Source organism: Scaptodrosophila lebanonensis, unplaced genomic scaffold (assembly GCF_003285725.1).
Source record: "Scaptodrosophila lebanonensis strain 11010-0011.00,11010-0021.00 unplaced genomic scaffold, SlebRS2 tig00000089-arrow-pilon, whole genome shotgun sequence".
NCBI lineage: Eukaryota > Metazoa > Arthropoda > Insecta > Diptera > Drosophilidae > Scaptodrosophila > Scaptodrosophila lebanonensis.
Window position 1 is genome coordinate 929,617 of NW_022060565.1, and position 20,045 is coordinate 949,661.

Genomic DNA, 20,045 nt, shown 5'->3' on the forward strand with positions numbered 1-20,045 from the left:
ACAGTAATTCATTCTGCTTTTCATAGCATCAAGTACGAGGGCGTGGTGAAGGACACGGACAGCAAGGATGTCACACAACTGGCCATGGACCGCTATGCCTACTATGTGTGCTTCAAGTGCCAGAAGGCATACTACGGTGGCGAGGCGCGTTGCGATGCCGAAATCGGCGAAAAGTTCGATCCGGAGGAGCTTGTTTGCGGCGGATGCTCGGATGTGGCGCGCGCCCAAATGTGCCCGAAGCATGGCACCGACTTTCTGGAGTACAAGTGTCGCTACTGTTGCTCCGTAGCCGTGTTTTTCTGCTTTGGGACAACGCATTTCTGTGACACTTGCCACGATGACTTCCAGCGCCTGACAAACATACCGAAAAACAAATTACCACAGTGTCCGGCAGGGCCCAAGGCCAAGCAGCTACTGGGCGATGAGTGCCCGCTCCATGTGATGCATCCGCCCACTGGAGAGGAGTTTGCGCTGGGCTGTGGCGTCTGTCGTAATGCGCAAACGTTTTAGCATGATGTGGCTTCGACACCGTTGCCATTTCTCGATCAGCTAAACCTTTTTGATGTGGAGGCCCAGCGCAGTGCTGCCGACGGCATCGATCTAGTCTACGAAGATCTTAACGCTGCGCTGAAGGACGAGTGTGGCTTGGACTATGACAATTACTAGTTCACGCCACACACCCACACACACACACACCCACACACTCACGCACTCAGATCTACGGGAGTGTTCCAATGTCACATATTCGAATAATTGAATTGACAATTACGCGAGTATTGATTTAAAAACTGCATTCTAATTAAACACATTTTAGCAATTCCGACAAATTCTAATTTCCGATCTGGGAACACCTCCAACAGATTCAAACACCTAGACACATTTGCATAGAAAGCTAACTTAGGTATAGCAATAGTATGTTTTTTCTTCTCTCCTCATTTGTCAATCAAAAGTTGCAATTTTAGCTAATAATTGATTTATTCTACATATTTTTTTAAACCTGATTGTATGTATGTATTTGTACATGTTCACATATATACGAGTATAGAGAGAGCGGTTATACATAGAGCAAGAACAATTGGACAATGTATAGAACAAAACGTTAAAGTGCGAATTGATATGTTTAAGGCAGCAGATAAATAAATGAATGAAACAAAATTAAAATATTTAACAACTATTTATACGCGATATTATTATTTGAAATGCTCGTAAACATATAACAACATAAAATCAAATTGTATTATTATTTATATTAAATGGACGAAAAGCGATAGTCTTTGTAATAACAAATAAATAAATTATTTATTATAAATAACAATTGCAATAAAACAACTACAACTGATTTGACCCGCGGATCTAGCGTTTTGACTTTGGGAACCAGAATCGAGGTGGTGATGATGAAGAGTCCAACGTCTATAATGGATCTAATATGATTTAAAAAATTGTTTATTTATCTGAATTCCGAAAAGCATTTGTTCCAGACTATTCAATTTTCAATTCAGTTTATTCCAATTTTCATAAAGACTACTCTAGGTCGAACTGTTTGTTGACAGCTTGACATACTACTTGGTATTGTTTCTGTCCACAAGAGGCTCTAAAATTGGAGGAGTATTCGTTTCGACATAGAGTATGTGCCAACAGCGTGTAGTCTGCTTTTCATTACTCTGGGCAAAATTTGCAGTGATTACGCCCTGCACAGTCCTTTTCGGAATATATATCCTTTTCTTATGATAAATTATTTTATTGTTTACTTTCTAAGATCATATATTTTCAGCTACTTCCGAGGGGATTACTGTCCTCCAAGTCAGTGAGTTGGAGCATAGCTGGCTAACTACTCTGTTCTGAGAACCGATGCCTAGCTGGAAAAATAAAATGCCTCCACCGAGTCGATTTAGTTAATAATATCTATGTATGTAGCTATTATAAAAGCTTTTTTATATCCACATTTTATTATTTTAAATTCTCGATCGTATTGTCTCTACATCGGCAGCTTCGTTTGTTGAGGAATAAATAAATAAATAAATAAATCTAAAAACAACGTACTCTTGCACTTTTCAATTGCACTAAAAAATATTTTTCATTTTCCAAACTAAAACTGCAGTAGGAAACGAGCCTATGCAGCAGCTTTGGCAACCCTGTCAATTCCTTCCTCAATCTCGCATTAGCTCGTTACTTGAGCAAATTGTTCGCTCGTTTAGTCTTAATTGAATAAAAAGAGGGACTTTTATAATCGTGCCGTATGTTACCTTCCTAACAGCATTTGTCTGCGAACAAAAATCACTTCCCATTGACGGCCTTTGTTTGTTGTTGGAATGATACGTACAGACATTTTAGTTCAATATTTTCAATTGATCTTATTAGTAATATTCCAACAATTCCCACCATAAAAAATAATATTTAGCCGATTAAAAAGTCTCCGCGCTGGTTTTTCTTTTTTTTGTAATTTAATTTAATTTACATTAAAAAATATAATTTGTAAATAATGAAATATAATTAAAATTCATCAAAACGGCTCAGATGTTCAGTTGGTGTGCGAGTCCCTCAGTGAATTATTTTCTGCTTGTTAAGATGTTGCTGTTGTTTATTGATTTCATATAGTATGTATATATATTGCGACATATATATCGGTATATGTAGTTCTATTTGCTTCAGAAAAATTGTTGTAAATTTTTGATTTTGTTTGAATTAATTAATTTAGGGCGGGAGTCACGGGTCTGTGTGTGGACACAAGTGGACACTTAAGCTTCGGCCTCAACCTCCTCCTTTACCTTGGCATCGCCGGGTTTGCCCTTGGACCAGTCGGGTTTCTTCTGCAGATGTTCGAAGAGGTGGAAAGGAAATAAAAAGATTGATTAATTGATGGGTGTGGCAGCGACAAATGTACATACGTATTCATTCAAATTGCAAAAATTTAACAATTAAAACATAGCCACGTGTGACGTCAGCTCATGCACGGTGACCGAACTGTGACTGTGCCTGTGACTGTGACTGTGATACACTAACTATTTATTCAGACAGTGGGTGTGGCAGCTAAACTAGATAAATACATACATACATACATACATATACATACATAGGTTCAATGTGTATTTGTGTGGAGAGTAACAATTAAGAACGTGATGTACAGTCGAAGAGACAGCAAAGATTCAACACAGAGATAGACGTAGAGGAAAATAGATAAAGAGACAGACAGAGAGAGAGAGAGAGCGAACCAACAAGACTGCTAAGATTGGTAACTTTTGGTGTAACATGCCCATGGGCCGTGTGTGTTTTGTGGACAACAAAATACACACACATACACACACAGATAGTGCTTAATTCGAAACACACAAGGTTCTTACACTTTTTGGCTTGTTTTAGCACAGCGGCATCTTTAATCTTTTTCTAAAGAGCGTAAAAAATTGAGTATGTAATTGTTGAAATGTTAAAATTGAATTCGTTAAAGAGAAATTGTTTTTTTTTTTTTTTTTTTTTTAAATATGTACTTAAGCTAAGCTAACACATTTGTCTGTTTGTCAATTTAATTGTGAAAGACGCCAAAAAGCTGGCAACACTTTTTGTCAGACTTAATTTCATTTGCATTTTCTAACGCTTCGCTTACCTCCTTCTCTTCCTCCTCCAATGTGAATTCCTTCTTCTTGACCACCTTAAGTTGGTTGCGGAAGTTGAATTCAGCGGCCTTCTTCTGCAGCTTGGCGAATTTGTTTTCGTATTTGGAGACCTTCTTCAAGGCTGGCTTAACGCTGTAATTGAAGCGATTGATTTTATAAATATTACACAATTCTATCTGCTATCATATGTATATATAATATTTGTTGTACTTACAATTTGCCACGTAGATCGTTAACTTGGGCATTGAGATCGTTGATCTATAGAGGGCAGAGAGTGTAAGGAATGAAGGAGAGCGAACAGAAATAATACAAGTTAGTATTTTGTGATCACAAGAGAGCGACGATAATTCTTCAATTGACATGTACAATACACTATGCTAGGAAAGTATCAAAATCAAAATGATTAGCTAATACAAGTAGTATTAGTGCTAAGTGGATCGTGCTTAGGTTCAGGTGCAGGCGCAGGCGCAAGTACAGGTGCAGTTGCAGTTGCAGGTGCAGGCGTAGGCGTAGGCGCAGGCGCAGGATAGCCTCAGTGGAGCTCTTTTTGCGTTGCCTTTGCGGTTAGATCAGATGCAGACAAACATAAATCGTACAGGTGCATATATTAGATAAAAGATATATACTTTCTAGTAGATGGCAGACATGCATGTGCGAGCGATTGAGCGAGCAATACGAGCCAATTCTTGTTTGGGGGGTATTATGGAGTGGAATATTTTCTAATTGATTTTGGTTTCTTTTTCAATTTCGTTTCGAACGTTTTGTTTTGAACAGCATAACATCCAAATGTCGATTTCTTTTGCTTTATTGTCTTTTTATATAAACTTTTGTTTTGTTTTTATATGTATACATATATATATAAGGATGTGAATGAGAGAGCCGCAGACAGAGACAATGAGAGAGAGACATAGAGAGAGAAAGAGACAGAGAAACATTTAACACGCAGAACATTTTCCTTTTGTTGTGTTTTTCTTCTTTTTTTTTTTTTGAGCGTTTGTAGGTAGACTTTAGACAGAATTCTTACAGCTGGACTCATCTAGCAGCTTCAACTATTTGACTATATGGCTGGCTGGGCTTTGAGGTACTGCACAGCATGGCACATACAATATACATATACATATATACTTAAGTATATACATTAGAGGTGTTTGTAAATAATTAAATACCGCTAAGTACTAAGTACTAGACAGCTATTATTAGCTGTTTGATTTTGTTCTATTTCTTGTGTTGGTTGTTGTTTTGTGTTTTCTATTTGTTTGTTTAAGCACTTTTTTGGTTTGATTTGTTAATTATACAACTTCATATTTAATATATTGTTGTGCTCAGCTGCAACTTTTTGGTTAGCTGATAAATAATTGTAACGTGTTGTTTGTTGAAGTTATTATTATTGTTATTGTTATTGTTTTTGTAACTTTTAGTGGGCGGCAGCGGTGGATCGAGACAACAAGATAGAGAGAAAAACAGAGAGATATATATATACAGGTAGAGAGATAGAGATCAATAAAGTGAGGGGGAGAGCGAGGTAAACGGAGTGGCCTTACTTGTTAGCAATCTACCAAAAATACATATTTGGCATTCGACTAAATATTTACTCTAATCCAAACAGTGATAATTCTATTAGTTGTTGTTGTTGTTGTTGTCGTAGTTGTTATTTGTGTGCCATGCTCTGCCTGCATCAACAACACCCCCAGCAATGACACGCTTTATAATTATCTTTATATTCTTTTCGTTTCATTTCATATCTACAATGCGATTAAATCGACGCTTGGCTTTTATGCTTTTCAATTCAATAATATGGTTGTGGTTAGGGAGCGAGAGAGATACAGTGAGAGAGAGAGAGAATAATAATTGAATTAAAGAAATGTACACATAAATATTTACAATGAAGTGCGGCGGGCTTTCAGGTGTGCATTGGGTGTGGCATTTTTGTTGTACATACGAGTATATATAGTTTTTTTTATAAATTACATTTTCCCTTATTTTTTTGCAGTACAGTTTGGGTAAAATTAGCTGTTTCTGTTGTTGATGTTTTTTTTTTCGGTTGTATTTTTTTTGGCTTTGCGCTTCCCTTACTGAACTATTTAAAACGCTTTGCTGTGCACATGCAAGTTTCAGAAGAAAAGAAGAAGAAGAAGAGGTACATACAGAAAAAAAAAACCATTGCCTACTTTTAAGCTCAAACGAGCAAAATTTCATTGTGTGCGTGCGTAGCGTGAATGCTTTTGAGTGCATGTTTGTGTGACTGTGTGGGCTTATGTGTGTTTTTTGTGTGCATGAGGCAGCTGTTGGCAAATCAACATACGCACAGACAGTGACAAAAAAATAGAAACAAGATAAGAATAAAAGTGCAAGGTGACGTGAAGTCGGCGACAGAAACAAACGCTTAAAAAACACAAAACATCAATTATTATTAATCATGTATTATAGTATCAATCGAATATCATTTCACAACTAGTGCAACAAACTTGTTTATTGTTATTGCTATTATTATTATTATTATTATTATTGCTGTTGTTGCAGCTCTTGTTGTAGGTGGTGGTTGTACTTGGTATGCGTGTGCGTATTGGTTTTAGTGTTGTGTGTCTCATTGTGCTAATATTGCCATTTAAAAGGAATTCAATAAATTGGAAATCTCAACTACTTGTGCCATTTGTGCTGCTGAATTTGACCACTCGGGCGTATTATGTAATCGAAATGAATTCAAAACGCTTGCTTGGTCACTAGTTATTACAAAACGACAGCTGCAGACTTCCTTTTAAACTTAGCCAAGTGTCAAAAATTTGAATGCAAATTCTGGGAAAGTTCCACTAATAATAGCATTTAACATACAAGTACATTGGTTGGTGTCATTCCAACAAAATATTTCTGCTTGCAAGTCTGTCCATCAGCTTACGATCGGACTAATAATAATAGATAATGACTAAATAGCTATTAGTGTGCCTGTACTCTAGCTGCAATAATTATTTGAAATGAATCATTTGTTTGGCTTGATAATTCTGTACTACACGTAAGTATAGTGACTATTTACTGATTTCGAACTGAACTACATTTTATAGATTGTTGTGGCAATTTGTACAAATTTTTGATTGTGTTTCTTTTTTTGTTTTTGTTTAATTGTTGTTGTTTAAGTACAAATAAATGATTAACAACGGCATTAAATCAAACAATGAACCATATATATGTATATATATATGAATTGTATATGAATAATTAAGATACAAAAAAGAGAAAAGAAAACACTTGATATTGATGCAAAATGACAAAGAACATGGTACTAAAGATTATTGGTTTTCTGAATATATTTGAATATATATTTTTATTTTGGTTTTTGTATTTGATTTGAGTATTTGTTTGAAATGCAGTACCTCCCAGTCTTTTTTCCTGACTTCGTATTCCAGATCCCATTTCTGGCCTTCACAAATATACATACGCTCGTAATACTCTTCGCAAATCTCTTGCAATTCGCCTGCAAAAACATTGGGGAGTGTTTGGTCGTTTGACGTTTGATTGAGTTTTTCATTTTTTTCATTTTTTTTTTTTATATCAACATAATATAGTAGTAGAGAGAGATAGAGAATTTTTTGCTATGCTGCGTGTACTTAATCCTAATTATGTAATTTATTCGTTATTTTTTTATTTCGTTTAATTATGTCACAGGTTTTACTGGCTTATATTGAATTTTATGACAAATATCGTTTCCTTTGGACTTATAGAGTCCATGCAACTTCATTAGATGTTATGTGTTCGATGAGATAGATTTATTATTATATAGTTTTTGTTCTTCTTTTGGAAAAGGACGTAACTATTGGGTATTACTGTTGCTTTTGTAATTGTATCTTATTATCGTTTGGCAAAATTTCGCAGGCGCGAAAACGTTTATTCATTTACGGGTGTATTGCTAATATTATATATATTTTGTTGTTGTTGTTGTTGTTTTTAGTTTAGCTTTAATGGACAATTAATAGAAGTTCTAAATTTGTTGGCTTACTTTGCTTTAAATGCATATATACGTATGTGACGGCATATTATGCGCTTGTGGCTTATTGCCAATTTCAATTAACCCAAACATTGTCAAATACTTGCCGCAAATAAGTACATAGACTAGGTATGGAAGGCAGTATGCTGGCTAAAGACTCTCAAAACTACTTTTATTCATATATATATATATATATATATATATATATATATATATATATATATATATATATATATATATATATATATTTCCAGACAATAAAATAGAATTCTTTAGGTGCATAACGCAAAAATATTTTCAAATTACAAAATAAAAAAATATATGTGCGATTATTGTGGTAAGACCATCGAAATAAACCAAAAATGTATTCCATGGTAAAGTAATTTTTTTTTTTTTTATTTATCTTATGATAGATGCTATATAATACATATAGACTGAAGAATTCTGATTTGGAGAATATTTGAATTGTACAATTTTGTAGCTATTTCTCCAGACCCCAATTACATTCGATATGTTCGATGTTTGTCTCTGACAAAAACTCATAAAAAACTCTATGAAAAGTTATAATTAGATATGCATATACGATTTCCATCACACACAGTGGTACAAATTGCTCGGAAAGTATCTTGACTAAGTTCAAGTTTGGTTGGGAGCTTATATCGTGCGCTCTTATTCATATATATTCATGTATAGGAAAAGTATTGAACATTTAATTAAATATTTTTTTAAATCGTTGCTTTTTTGTGGCACATATTGTTGTTGTTTAGCGCAGTTAAGAACAATATCAAAAATTAGGTAGAAAGAAATAATTGCAAGAAATAAAAAAAGTTGATTAAGAAATATTTATAAGAACCAAAAAATTAAATGACAAGGGCATAAAAAAAAATTTAATATATATATAGAAAAGTAATTATTTTGTTTGCATTGTTGTTGCTTTAAAAAACATTCGGTTTTTGGTATTTGGCTTTTGTAATTGTAGTTTTGTTTTTAATTTTGTTCTTTTTTGTTTTAATTTGTTGGTATTGGGTGCATGGCAAAATTTGTTTGGCATTTACCTCTTGTGCTTTGACTTTCTGCACGTGTTCTAAATCAAATTTATCGCCCTCCAATTTGTAAAGGCGCTCCCAATATTGTTTGCATATTGTTTGCAATTCGGCTGCGATAATGGGAATGATAACGGTAGCGGTAACGGTAACGATAACGGTAACGTGAAGGTCAGCGTAACGTAACAGAATGTAACGCGAACGCGTAACGCGTAACATAACACGAATTTAGATTTGTGCGAGTGTCGATGTATAAGTGTATGAAGAGTGGTGCGGAAGAGATATAGATAGACACAAATAGAAGTAAAAGAGAGACAAAGATTGAGAGAGAGAGAGAGAGAGAGAGAAAAGTAGAACGATGCATAGATAATCGTGTGTGTTTATGCGAACGTGCGTGTTTATGCGTGTTCCGTGAAAGATCGAAAGACACAGAGAGAAAGAAATGATAACGAGCATGTAACGCGCGTTTCGTTCGGCGCGAGAGAAGAAAAGTAATAGATTATTAATACCAGATTTTGAACTATATTGCACCTACATAAATACAATTTTTTTTATATGTATACTGTTTCAGTTCAGTTTCTTTTTTTTTTGGTGTTTTTTTTTTTTTTGTTTTGCAGTGTAATGCGCTTTAGTGTAACATGACGTGTTTGTTGTTGCTGCGTGACTGTACCTGTTACCCTGTACCTGTTTCCCTGCTTATTAGTAATGCTCCTACATATGAATGTGTATGTACATTGCCTGCGATCCTCTTCGAGAGATCCCCTTTATTGTTACGTTTTCTTTTCTTTTTTCCTTGATTAATTTGTTCTTGTTGTTTTCCATTTTAGTAAAAGCTTCAAACAAAATACAAAAAACAAGGCACAGCTGCTACTTATGATTGAGAGAAGTTGAGAATAATTGAGAGAGAGAGAGAGAGAGAAAGAGCAGTACACAAAAAAACGTAGCTGTAAAAAGTAATGCACTTGATAGCAGCAAAATGCCAAGCTCGCCAAAAAGAAAGCTACAAAAAGCAAAAAAGGCTTTCGACTCAGGCTTTCAATCAGCATTTTGGATTTTTATGTTTTGCTTCTTCTTTTTTTTTTGGTTTAGTAAAGGCTGCAAAGTTAGGGGTGGCCCGCCCCAAAAATTGAGGGTCGTAGGCCATACAGCTGTTCGGCGTTAAGTTCTTGTTAGGCTCAGCGAAGGTTTTAGTTAAAATAAAATTTTGTTTACAGTGTAATTGCCCAAAACAAGTACACATTAGCTCTATTGGTGGCACGGAGTGCACAAAAATTTTGAATACGTTGTCGCTAGAATTCAAAATTTGCACAACTCTCTCCAAAAATCAAAAATACAAAAATCGTTTAGCTACAGTTGGGCCACTCTCTGAATGGTTAAAAGAGAGTTAAATTCTACTAGCTACACTGCTACAATAAATTTGTTCACACACACGCTTCAAATATTTGCATATATTTTTGTGGCTGGTGAAAAAAATCGTGGTACCCATAAACAAAAAAAAAAAAAATGGGAGAACAAATCCAAAGTTATTAACAGAATAAAGTCAAACAACGTTGCTCTACTAATTGTTTGTTGTTTGTTTGTGGCAGCAAAAATAAACAGTTCTCTTGTCTTCAGAAAGTCGATGACTACAGCACGTAAAGTGGAAAATATTGAATTGCTTGCCTCAAAGTCCTTTCTGGCTACCTCGCGTTCGAGATCGTATTTCTGATCTTCCAATTTGAGTATTTTATTGTAATAATCTTGACAAACTTTTTCAAGTGTATCTGCGAAAATGGTGAAATCAAAAAGGAGTGAGTTTTTTGTTTTCAGTGTTTTTAAAATAGCGAGAGAGGGATATATATCAAGTGTAGCAAACGTGGAACGAGAGACCCCGACGTGTGTGTGTGTGGGTGTGGGTGTGGGAGGGGGAGTGTGTGTGTGTGCAGTGCAAGTGTTGGTGGTGCATGTTTGTGTGTGTTTGACAAATAGCTTCCCATTTGCTAAAATAAGACAACTATACACTTTTACGGTACACTTAGAGAGATATATAGTACACAAGTATATTTAGAAAGAGAGTGAGAAAGAGAGAGAGTGAGAGAAACAGATTATAGAAGAGAGAGCATAGTGACAACGAGAGATACATATGTACGTACATCAATAGAGAGTGTGTGTGAAAAAGAGAGAGAGAGAGAGAGAGAGGTAGAGAGAGCATAGAGCAGGTGTTATAACACTGTTGGGCATATTCTTTGCAATTGCTGATTTTGTTGTTGCTTTCATTAATTTGGTGAGTGTTGTACAATTCTTAACTTTATACAGGTTTGTAATTATAAAGGCTGCTTTTATTTGTTGTACATCTTAGGCTTTGCAGTTTAGTGCATTTCTAGAAATTTCGTTTGGGTTTTTGCTTGAGCAAATAATACTTTTTGGTTCGGCGGTATCTTGAGCTTCAACAAGAAAATTTTTAAAGAAATTTAAGTGTATTATACAAAAGTGAGTGAGTTTAGAGAGCCAGATTTTATAAAAGAGAGATAGCTATATAAGAAAATAATTGTTGTTGTTGTTGTTGCTGTTGTTAAGCATTAAATTTTTGATTTTGATATCGCTTCATATACATATAAGTACGTATATGTGGGAGTACATATTGATATGTGAGTATATATTTAAATATATGTGTGTGTGTACCTCAACATCCTTGCGCTTAACAACATACTCAAGATCATATTTCTGGTCCTCCAATTTACAAATCCTGTCATAGTGTTGCTTGATCAAGGTTCTAAGTGTGTCTGTATGTGTGGCAACAGACAGGCATATTATTAAAATGTTGGATAGGTGGTAATTGGGTGTTGTATAATAAACAAAAAGAGAGAGAGAGAGAGAGAGACAGAAAGAGATTGTGATATATATATTTAAATAAATATATATTTTTATATATTTAATAATGTGTATATATGTATGTAGCGAACGGACGAGTGACGTTCATATATAAATAAATGTGTTTGTGTAGTATGTGTGTATGTGTGAGTGTGAGTGTGTAGCGCAACTTGTGTTTCAATCTTGCGGCAAATACCTCTTTTGTGTTTGGGTGTGTGTGTGTGAGTGTGTGTGTGTGTTTGTGTGGTGGAGTGTACACGATGAATGATAAGCTGGACGCTTTTTAAACGCACAGCGGTGCCATTTTTAATGCTTATATGCGCTCTATTTATTCGTACAAGATTATGCATTTACTTTTTGATCAGCTAGCAAATATATGTATATGAACATATTTTTACATGGCTATATAATTCAATATTAACTTCTGATTCATATGGTTCAATTCAATTATGATTCGCTTTTAATGCTTTTTTCGCTTTATATTTTCTAGAGAGATTATTGCATTGGTTATCGATTATTCTCTGACTTAGGACTCTAGCATTAACACTGAAAAATTTACCTTCACTGGCATCACTGAGATTCCTGGGGCTGCCGCAACGTTCTTCAATGATGCGTCTACGTTCAGCTGCTTTGCGTTCTTGTTCTTTCTTCAATTCCTCAGCGGCTTTCTTGCGCAGCAACAACTGTAGGCATGGAAAATCATATGGGTTAGTTCTATCTGCACCGGTTAGTTAGAATATTTAGTTACGCACCCGGAGTTTCTTCTTCCTCTCTGGAGTCATGAAACCCTTCTTGGCCTTTTTGGCCTTGGAGGCTTCCTCCATGCGCTTGCGCACCTCAGCACGCTTGCGCTCGATCTCAGCCTGTTTAGCCTTCTTAGCCTGCAAGCAAATAAAAATGGGAAAAACCACAAAAAGGGAGTGAGTTAGGACCACTCTAAATTATTTCGTATGGGCTGGATCCAACACGCAGGCGAGGTGAACATGAACGAGGACCATGACTTGGACTTGGACTTGAACTTGAACTTGGACTTTGACGCTGACACACGTACACAAGTGTACCTCCTCGGCTTTCACTTTGGGATCATTGGGATCCTTGGGTGGACCGGCGGGTGCTGCCGCAGCCGCTGCCGGGGCTTTGCCATTGGCAGCTGGCTTGCCATTGGCAGCTGCGGGGGCGGCAGCCTTCGCTGCAGCTGGTGCTGCGGCTGCTGCGGGTGCCGGAGCCGGTGCCGGTGCCGGTGCAGCGGCCTTTTTCTGTAAGTTTTAAGAAAATATTATAATTTAGTTAAAGTGAAACAAAATGTTTATAGGGCTTAAACAGTTGGACAAGCACGGCACTTGAAAAGCGCTTAGAACAGACCACGACAACAACAATACAAAGAGGAACTGCCACAAAACAATGACATAGAACAGTTCACTTAAGTGCTCTGCAGCTCGTTTGTTGTCAGTTTGGTCAAATAGTGCCTCGTGCCTTTTCCTGGTATATAAAAAAGAGGAGAAGCGAAAGAAGCATATTCTAGGGTTAGCAAGCATCTGGATTAGCTAAGACGGACCTTAAGCTATATATGTGGATAAGTGTTGATTTCATGACTTACCTCTCTTCGATCCAAACAGCGACGCTCACAAGTCACAGCTCGCGCTCACAGCGTAGCAAACAGATAGAACAAGTGTTGTACTTTTTACTGCATGTAGCAGAGGAAGAAGAAGAAGAAGACGATAATAACGAAGGAAAACGAAACCGAAAAATAGAAACACTCATTAGCTTCGATCCTCACTTTTCACCTTTTTCCGCATCGATACTCACCTCACCTCATCATCAGCCATTTTGATTTGTGTTTTTAGTTACTGCAATGAAAATTCGAAAATATATATTGAAGAAGACGGAAGGGAAGAGACTGCCTAAAGCTGGGTAAATACTTTCGGTTCGATCTGACTGCAAATGTGCAACTGACGGATGATATAATGCCGAACAAGAGTCGCGCAGATAAACATACATACAAACAATAAATACTATCTGAATGTAATAGTGTCTGCCTGTGTATGTGTGTGTGAGTGTGTGGGTGTGGGTGTGCAGTAAACAAATTCGCAGTCTACGCATATAAGCCACAAGGCTATGGCTTCCATAAAGCACAAATGTCCAAAACGGCAAGCAGGCGCACAGTGCGTATGCGCGATGCATATATAAACACACATTACGTATACGTCTCGCATGCCAGCCAGCCCGTATATGGAGAGTCTGCAGCGCTGCTCTCTCGCCCGTGCTCTCGCCATGCTGCTCTTTAATCGTTGCCATGCGCAAATTACTGACGACTCAATAGCCGGCGTTGTTTAAATAATATCCAATCTTTTTCTCTAGAGTGTCGCGCAGGTGTCCCTGCGTGGGCGTCTCTCTATGTGTGTGTGTGTGTGTTTGTGTGCGTATGTGTTGGTGTGAGCGGGACAGCTGTTGTGTGAACTAACTTTGTTGCCTCATTGCCTGCTGCCTTTTGTTTTGCCATTCCTCATATCCAATTTCACTTTGAGCGGAAGATGTTTTGTTGCCAGCTCTTGTGCTCTGCCGATTTAGGCGAATACATGGACAGAAATTCGGTCCCCAATAGACTAGTATATAGCACAGTCGATGGGAAATTGAAGGTTTTCAAAACTATTTAAGCTGACCTATATAATATGGAGACTCGTCGTCTTTAACAGCGCATTACCCCAATATTTTTAAGAAGAATATAAAAAGTTGTAATTATCTGCCATTTCCATTCCATATGTAAATTTCTCTATATGTATATAATATGAATTCCCATAAATCTATACTTTTATGCATGAGTATGCATTGTGCCTTGCCGTGCCTGGCTTCGTTTTTAATAACTTGCATAATATAATTCAATAGCTAATTTTATATATACACATAGGTGTACAAGTATATATATATAGTATAGAATATATATTATGTGCATATACTCTTGAACAATAGCAAGGCCCTCTGCCCATATGTTTTGCATTGACATGGCTAAAATGTTGACGCAAAAGTCGAACTAAACTGGCATCGACCTTCGGGTAAAACGCTGCACGACCAGTCATGTCAAGAGGAGATGTTGTGGTTGCAAAGGCTGTGGCAGGGGAAGGGGCAGGGCAAGGGGAATCGGAAGGAGAAGGGGGTGAATGGGAGCGAAGAACTACAAAAGCATAAAAACGGAGCATAGCAAATATTTTACGTTCTTGGCAAGCAGCAATATCTGCCTTCAAACAAAGCGTGAAAATTGAACGAAAATATTTAAAATAGAGCAGCACAAAGGAAAATGCTGAGAAACAAATACGTTTTTCAGCTAACTAACACAGATGCCTACATATTTATGCTTATACACACACTCGCACTCGCACTCACACACACATACACATACACGCACACATATGTATGCATGGTTATTTTTAAAAATAAAATATGTGCTCGCACACTAGAGGCAAAGGCAATGGCAGAGACAGCTACAATCATACAAAAATTGTGAATACATATGTACGTATATACATAGTACATACATATAGTATATACGTATGTACACATATATGTATGTAATGCAGTGTGTGGGAAAAATGAAAAACAATGTTGGGGTTTCAGCTCAATAGCAGTTTGCCACAACATTTGTGAGGCACACACACGCTCAGTTAACGGCTTACGAGTATGCATACATAAGCATACATACATATTTACATATGTAGCATATATCTTGCATATATCATCTATCTGCACAATGGCAGATTTCTATTTTGGGCACACAGAAGGCGTTCCGTGCGCAATGTCTCCGTAGCTTCTTTCTTTTAGCCATTTGGCCAACATCACACAGTCTTAGGCCATAAACACACATCTATGTACATATGTACATATGTATGTGTAGACATATGTATGTCTGTGTTTCTATCTTGAGGCTACATTAAGCATACACGCATACATGCGTTTCTGTGTTTGTGTGTCTGTGTGTTTGTGTGTGTGTCTGTGTGCGTATTTCACACATTTCGCTGCTTACATAATCGTTCAGATATTTTAAAGAACAAAAAAGAAGTTGCAACAGAAGAAATGAACTGTCGTAATATTTCAATAAGGTTGCTGCACTTGCCACAATATGTTTGCACTTTAAAAAATAGTAAAAAAAAGTTTGAGGAACAGATTCAGAAAATAAAAGTTCTCTTCCAATATTTGAGAATCACACAAGTTTTTATTGACATTTGTTGATTTGGGTTCTGTAAAGTTTTTCAGCCCTTATTTGGATGATTGAACGTTGCATAGTTTTGTTTATAGTTTTTGAATAGTTTTTTTTTTTTTTTTGAACACACACACGCTTGCGAATTGACTTTGTTTTCAGCCTGCTTGTGGCAGTCAGTTGTGGTTTGATTGAACCCGTTTTTATTGGGGCTTGATGTTACAGTTGTAGGCCATACAGTTACAGGTTACTGTTACAATTACAGTTACAGTTTGCAGAGCTCACAGCACTCACCTTCAAGGAATTAGAAAAAAAATAAAAAAAATTTGAGCTGTGCTGTCGATCACACGAATCGGTTGAGACTGAACGACACAAAAAGACTGAACGGTCCGACGATCCACGGCAGACTATATTCTAGACGCGACCAGGCTATAGATAAGCTTTCAAATCGTTTACTTTGCACGCACACAGACGCAGGGACAGTGGAATGGACGTCGGACGCCGCCCACCTGCCCACAGCCACACCGTCCTTCGCTCGCTCGCTCACTCGCTCGTTCGTACTCTCTCTCTGGCTGTCTTAGCCATAGACTCTCCTTCCTTTCTTCGCATTTTTGTTTTTTTTTTTGTGGGACTCTCTGGCAGTGATCGGCAATCGGCGCACTCGGAGAGGCGCTGCGCATGCCATGTATCTGGGCACGCCTTCTAAAAATAGACCCCTGTGGTCGCCCAAATAGAAATGGATACCGAAAACTTATGTTAGTCGTTGGCGCTGCCGTTGACGTCGCCGCTGGCGTTGACGGTGGTTGGCTGCAGGCGATCAACGGCTGCCCACACATTTGGAGAAGCTGCCGCTCTATCCCCATACATACATATATATTTATACACAAATATCTATACATGTGATTGTACTAGAGTGTGTGTGTGTGTTTGTGTGTGAGGCGAACGTGTAAACGGAGCCGCTTGGAACCCAATGAATGTACAAAAATAAGTATGCTCCAGTTGATTTGGGCCACTGGCCGCTGTTTGGTGTCGTCCGCTCATGCTCAGCCGCTCAATCGCTTAGGTGCTTCAGCGACCCACAAACGCTTGGACGCATCATATGCACTTGGCCAGGCGCATCAACAACAACAACAACAACAGCAACAGCAACAAAAACAGCAACAAAAACAGCAACAGCTCGCTCTCTAACAACAGCTGCTGCGTGTGCATGACGCTCCAATAAATTGTAAATTTCCTGCTAAATAATTCTCATATATGTAAATGGAATTTATGCCAAATGTGCCAATGAGGTTGCCCACAGATACTATAGCCTCGATCAATCGATACCTAATCGAGTTCTATAATAAACAAATTCAAAGTTAACGTTGACTTTTCGCCTCAATATCCCTGCAATAACAACATAAGACCAATTCAGAAAACTTGATACAAGCGTGTCAAATTTTTAATTTTCAAAAGCATCTATACAATTAAAATATATGTACTATATATATGAAAATATCACAGAATAGCAACTGTTTGCTAATTAGACACATCCTTAACTTTTTTTGGTTTACAATCAGTTTTTTGTTGGGAAAATATGACTTTTTGTTTACAATTTCCTTTCAAGGAAATCCCAGAGATGGATGGATAGGAACCAAAAGCTTATAATTTGAGCGATGCATCGAAAAATTGAGATAAACTTTTTATTTATTGGTACTAGCAGCAAAGATCAATCGAAAAAAATTAGGCTCGAAAAATAAATGTATTTCAGGGAATCTACTCTTTATCGTAATCTAAGCATGATGATGAAATTGAAATAACAGACCTATTTATTAGAAGACCTTATCAGCAGACTGATGCGACCACAGCTGTCTAAAAAGCACTCAGTCTGAATATTCTCGAACAGCCCAGTTCCCTGTCTCCCTCATTTGGGTCCCAGATCCCAGGGAGATTGAGCAAAGCAACCACAATCCGATGGGCAGCTGCAAACTAGACGTTCGTAGCCACTTTGAGAGTAATGCAAGTCAGATGTGGATCAACGAAATAAATCCACAAATTCGCACGACTAACGAGGCCGACCCGCAACGGTAAATGCCATAAGGAGCTCTGCAAGCTAAGCAGAAGCCACTGCTCGGCTGTGAACAGGACACTGCATCGTAGGCATCCATGTAGCCAGTCTACAATAATTTCTATCAGAGCTGCCTTGATGAGAAAGAGGAGGCAACGGTGTCCCAACTCTTCTACGACTGTCCGGTCCTACCTAGAACCAGAAGCCGGATTTTATAAGAATGTAAGAAGCCGAGGGACATATTCAAATTCATTCAGGCGTCTGGGTGGACCTAAAGTCAAGGACCTCTTCCTGGCTACTACGGTTACTTACCTAGCTAATTACATGCCTCAATAATCGACGAATATAAACACCATGCATACAAAAACACAAGCAAGATCTAGATCCCATCCCAAAAATGGAGTAGCGTTCAAATAAATGCTAATACGACAAAATGTTGTTACGAACATTTTAGGTGATTTATATTACAAACTTTAAATGTCTGAAGGTTTCATTTATAGGTCTTATATTCCCCAAACTTATATATCTACAATACCTTTTATATGTCAGACCTCAGAAATCAGAAAAACGTATTCAATTCCTACCGTATATTAAGGTCTCACGATTTGCTAAACTAGTGGATGTAAGTTGCAGTTCCACGGTAAGTTTTTCAAGCTTTCATCTCAATCACCAAATGGCATATTTATTTCTCAAACTATAGTCGAATAACAATTCATTTCTTTTTTCTTTTAGCTCTGATTTCAGACGATCTTATGTTGATAAAAGCAAACCAATTATTTCATAGAGACTATAGGTTTTGATTAGAACATTGTAAAAAAAGCGTAAGAAAGAAGAAATAAGAAAAATACAATCTACATATTCTGCAAGCAATTAACAAACTTTCAACATACATACAATAATCGTTCACATCCATTCAAGTGATGTGATGCCTTGTATGTGAAGTGCGGTACTTAGTCTGCGTATATCTACTATATGTGTACAAAAGCTATTTCGTGATGACGTGTCAACGCGTCGTATGCGCAATGTGCCAAAGACTGCAATCGCAAAGCACGCACACAGACATACAAATCATGAATTTCACAGAAACGCTACGCTATCACAAGTATACTTATTGTTGTTGCTAACAAAAGAATCTCTTGCATTTAAAGGAGCAGAAACGCTGCGAGCGATCGAAAATACATGCTCACAATATATAGTTTAGTGCGAGAGGTGTATAAATACACACACACACACACACACACACACACACACACACACACACACACACGTAGACGTAGACGCACATATATATAGACTGCGTGGGCCGTCGTGCACATAATATAGCCAGCCACATACAAGCCAACGCGCTCACACACACACACACCTACAGACACACATACACATACATTTACATTTGTATGTGTATGTGTGTGTATCGTAAAATTGTTTCGAAAACAATTTTTTCAATAAAATTTGTCGGCTGAAAAAAATTTCCTCTTCTTTTGTGTATTTCGAAATGCTTTTTGATTTTGTTTTTCCTCGCCTCTCGCTATTTTTAAACTCCGACTATATTGACATAGCGCAGCATGCGAATAATATGGGATTTTAAAAGCGAGCAGCAATTTGTGTGGATTTTATAAAACAGAGAAATCAAATGAAAGTAATTCGAATGAATATTGCTGATTGGATTCAAATAAATAATACCCTTGAATATACTTAGTATAGCATGTTGCAATGGGGTTTCCATGCTAATTAATCACTTACTTTTGCTTCATAATATTTTGGAGTTTTATCTACAGATAAGAAAGTAATTTCTCCAGTTTTTAAATGTTTTTTTCCGCCATATCTTATTGTGAAATAATTGTAAGCGTAAAAATTTTTGCATATATGTTAATATTTCGAAACTGAATTTCCTTCAGAGAGGGTCCCTTGGATGATGGCTGTTTAGCCACCTTGTATCTCTGACTTATCGTTATCTGATTCCTCCTTCCAATAATGTGATGTACAAATTAGTTGTCAGTTCAACGAAAGTCCCAGCTATTTGGCTTGAAATCGTGGTGCCGTAGAATATTAGGGCATATATTTAATACTATATTATTAGATAGTATATACATTATGAGATAAAAAATTCATTTGCTATCTCATTTAAGTACCCCAAAATGTTCAAAATATAATTATTATACTAGAGATTTTCGAAGCAATATAGTCTCGAATGCGTATTTAATTATTAAACTACTTTTATTTTTTAGTGTTTTAAATATTTATAATATACATTGATGTTAATTAAATAATACTGGAGTAATTCTGAGCGAAAGGGAATACGACTCCGATTCAGTAACCTATTGTGTATCCG

General features: G+C 36.9%; 2 protein-coding genes across 7 annotated transcripts in view; one reads left to right on the forward strand and one right to left on the reverse strand.

Moving 5' to 3' along the window:
- Positions 1–1,251, forward strand: part of LOC115627005 (E3 ubiquitin-protein ligase highwire) — a 58,075-nt gene extending 56,824 nt beyond the window's left edge. The window contains exon 22 of the mRNA XM_030522521.1: positions 27–1,251. Within this exon, the coding sequence (XP_030378381.1) occupies positions 27–510 (484 nt within the window). The 3' untranslated portion in view covers positions 511–1,251. The remainder of the gene's footprint in view (positions 1–26) is intronic.
- Positions 1,252–2,418: 1,167 nt separating this feature from the next.
- LOC115627043 (troponin I) lies at positions 2,419–16,073 on the reverse strand. 6 transcript variants are annotated; one of them, XM_030522582.1, is made up of 9 exons: positions 15,961–16,073; positions 13,289–13,324; positions 12,230–12,358; positions 12,037–12,160; positions 8,640–8,740; positions 3,823–3,866; positions 3,599–3,740; positions 3,339–3,381; positions 2,419–2,807 (listed from the first exon to the last, which is right to left on the reverse strand). In XM_030522582.1, coding segments are annotated over exons 2-9 (600 nt in total). In that variant the 5' UTR covers positions 13,304–13,324; positions 15,961–16,073; the 3' UTR covers positions 2,419–2,805. The 6 variants fall into 6 exon arrangements, with proteins under 6 accessions (XP_030378442.1, XP_030378441.1, XP_030378436.1 ...); XM_030522581.1 differs by lacking the exon at positions 8,640–8,740 and adding an exon at positions 11,289–11,389; XM_030522576.1 differs by lacking the exons at positions 3,339–3,381; positions 8,640–8,740 and adding an exon at positions 6,974–7,074.
- Positions 16,074–20,045: the final 3,972 nt, after the last annotated feature.

Coding starts and splice junctions, on each gene's coding strand:
- LOC115627043 (XM_030522576.1), bottom strand. Junction 12,161..12,229: donor AGAGGAAGAAGAAACTCCGG/GTGCGTAACTAA, acceptor CCATGCCTACAG/TTGTTGCTGCGCAAGAAAGC. Junction 7,075..12,036: donor TCTCAGTGATGCCAGTGAAG/GTAAATTTTTCA, acceptor ATGTTTTTGCAG/GCGAATTGCAAGAGATTTGC.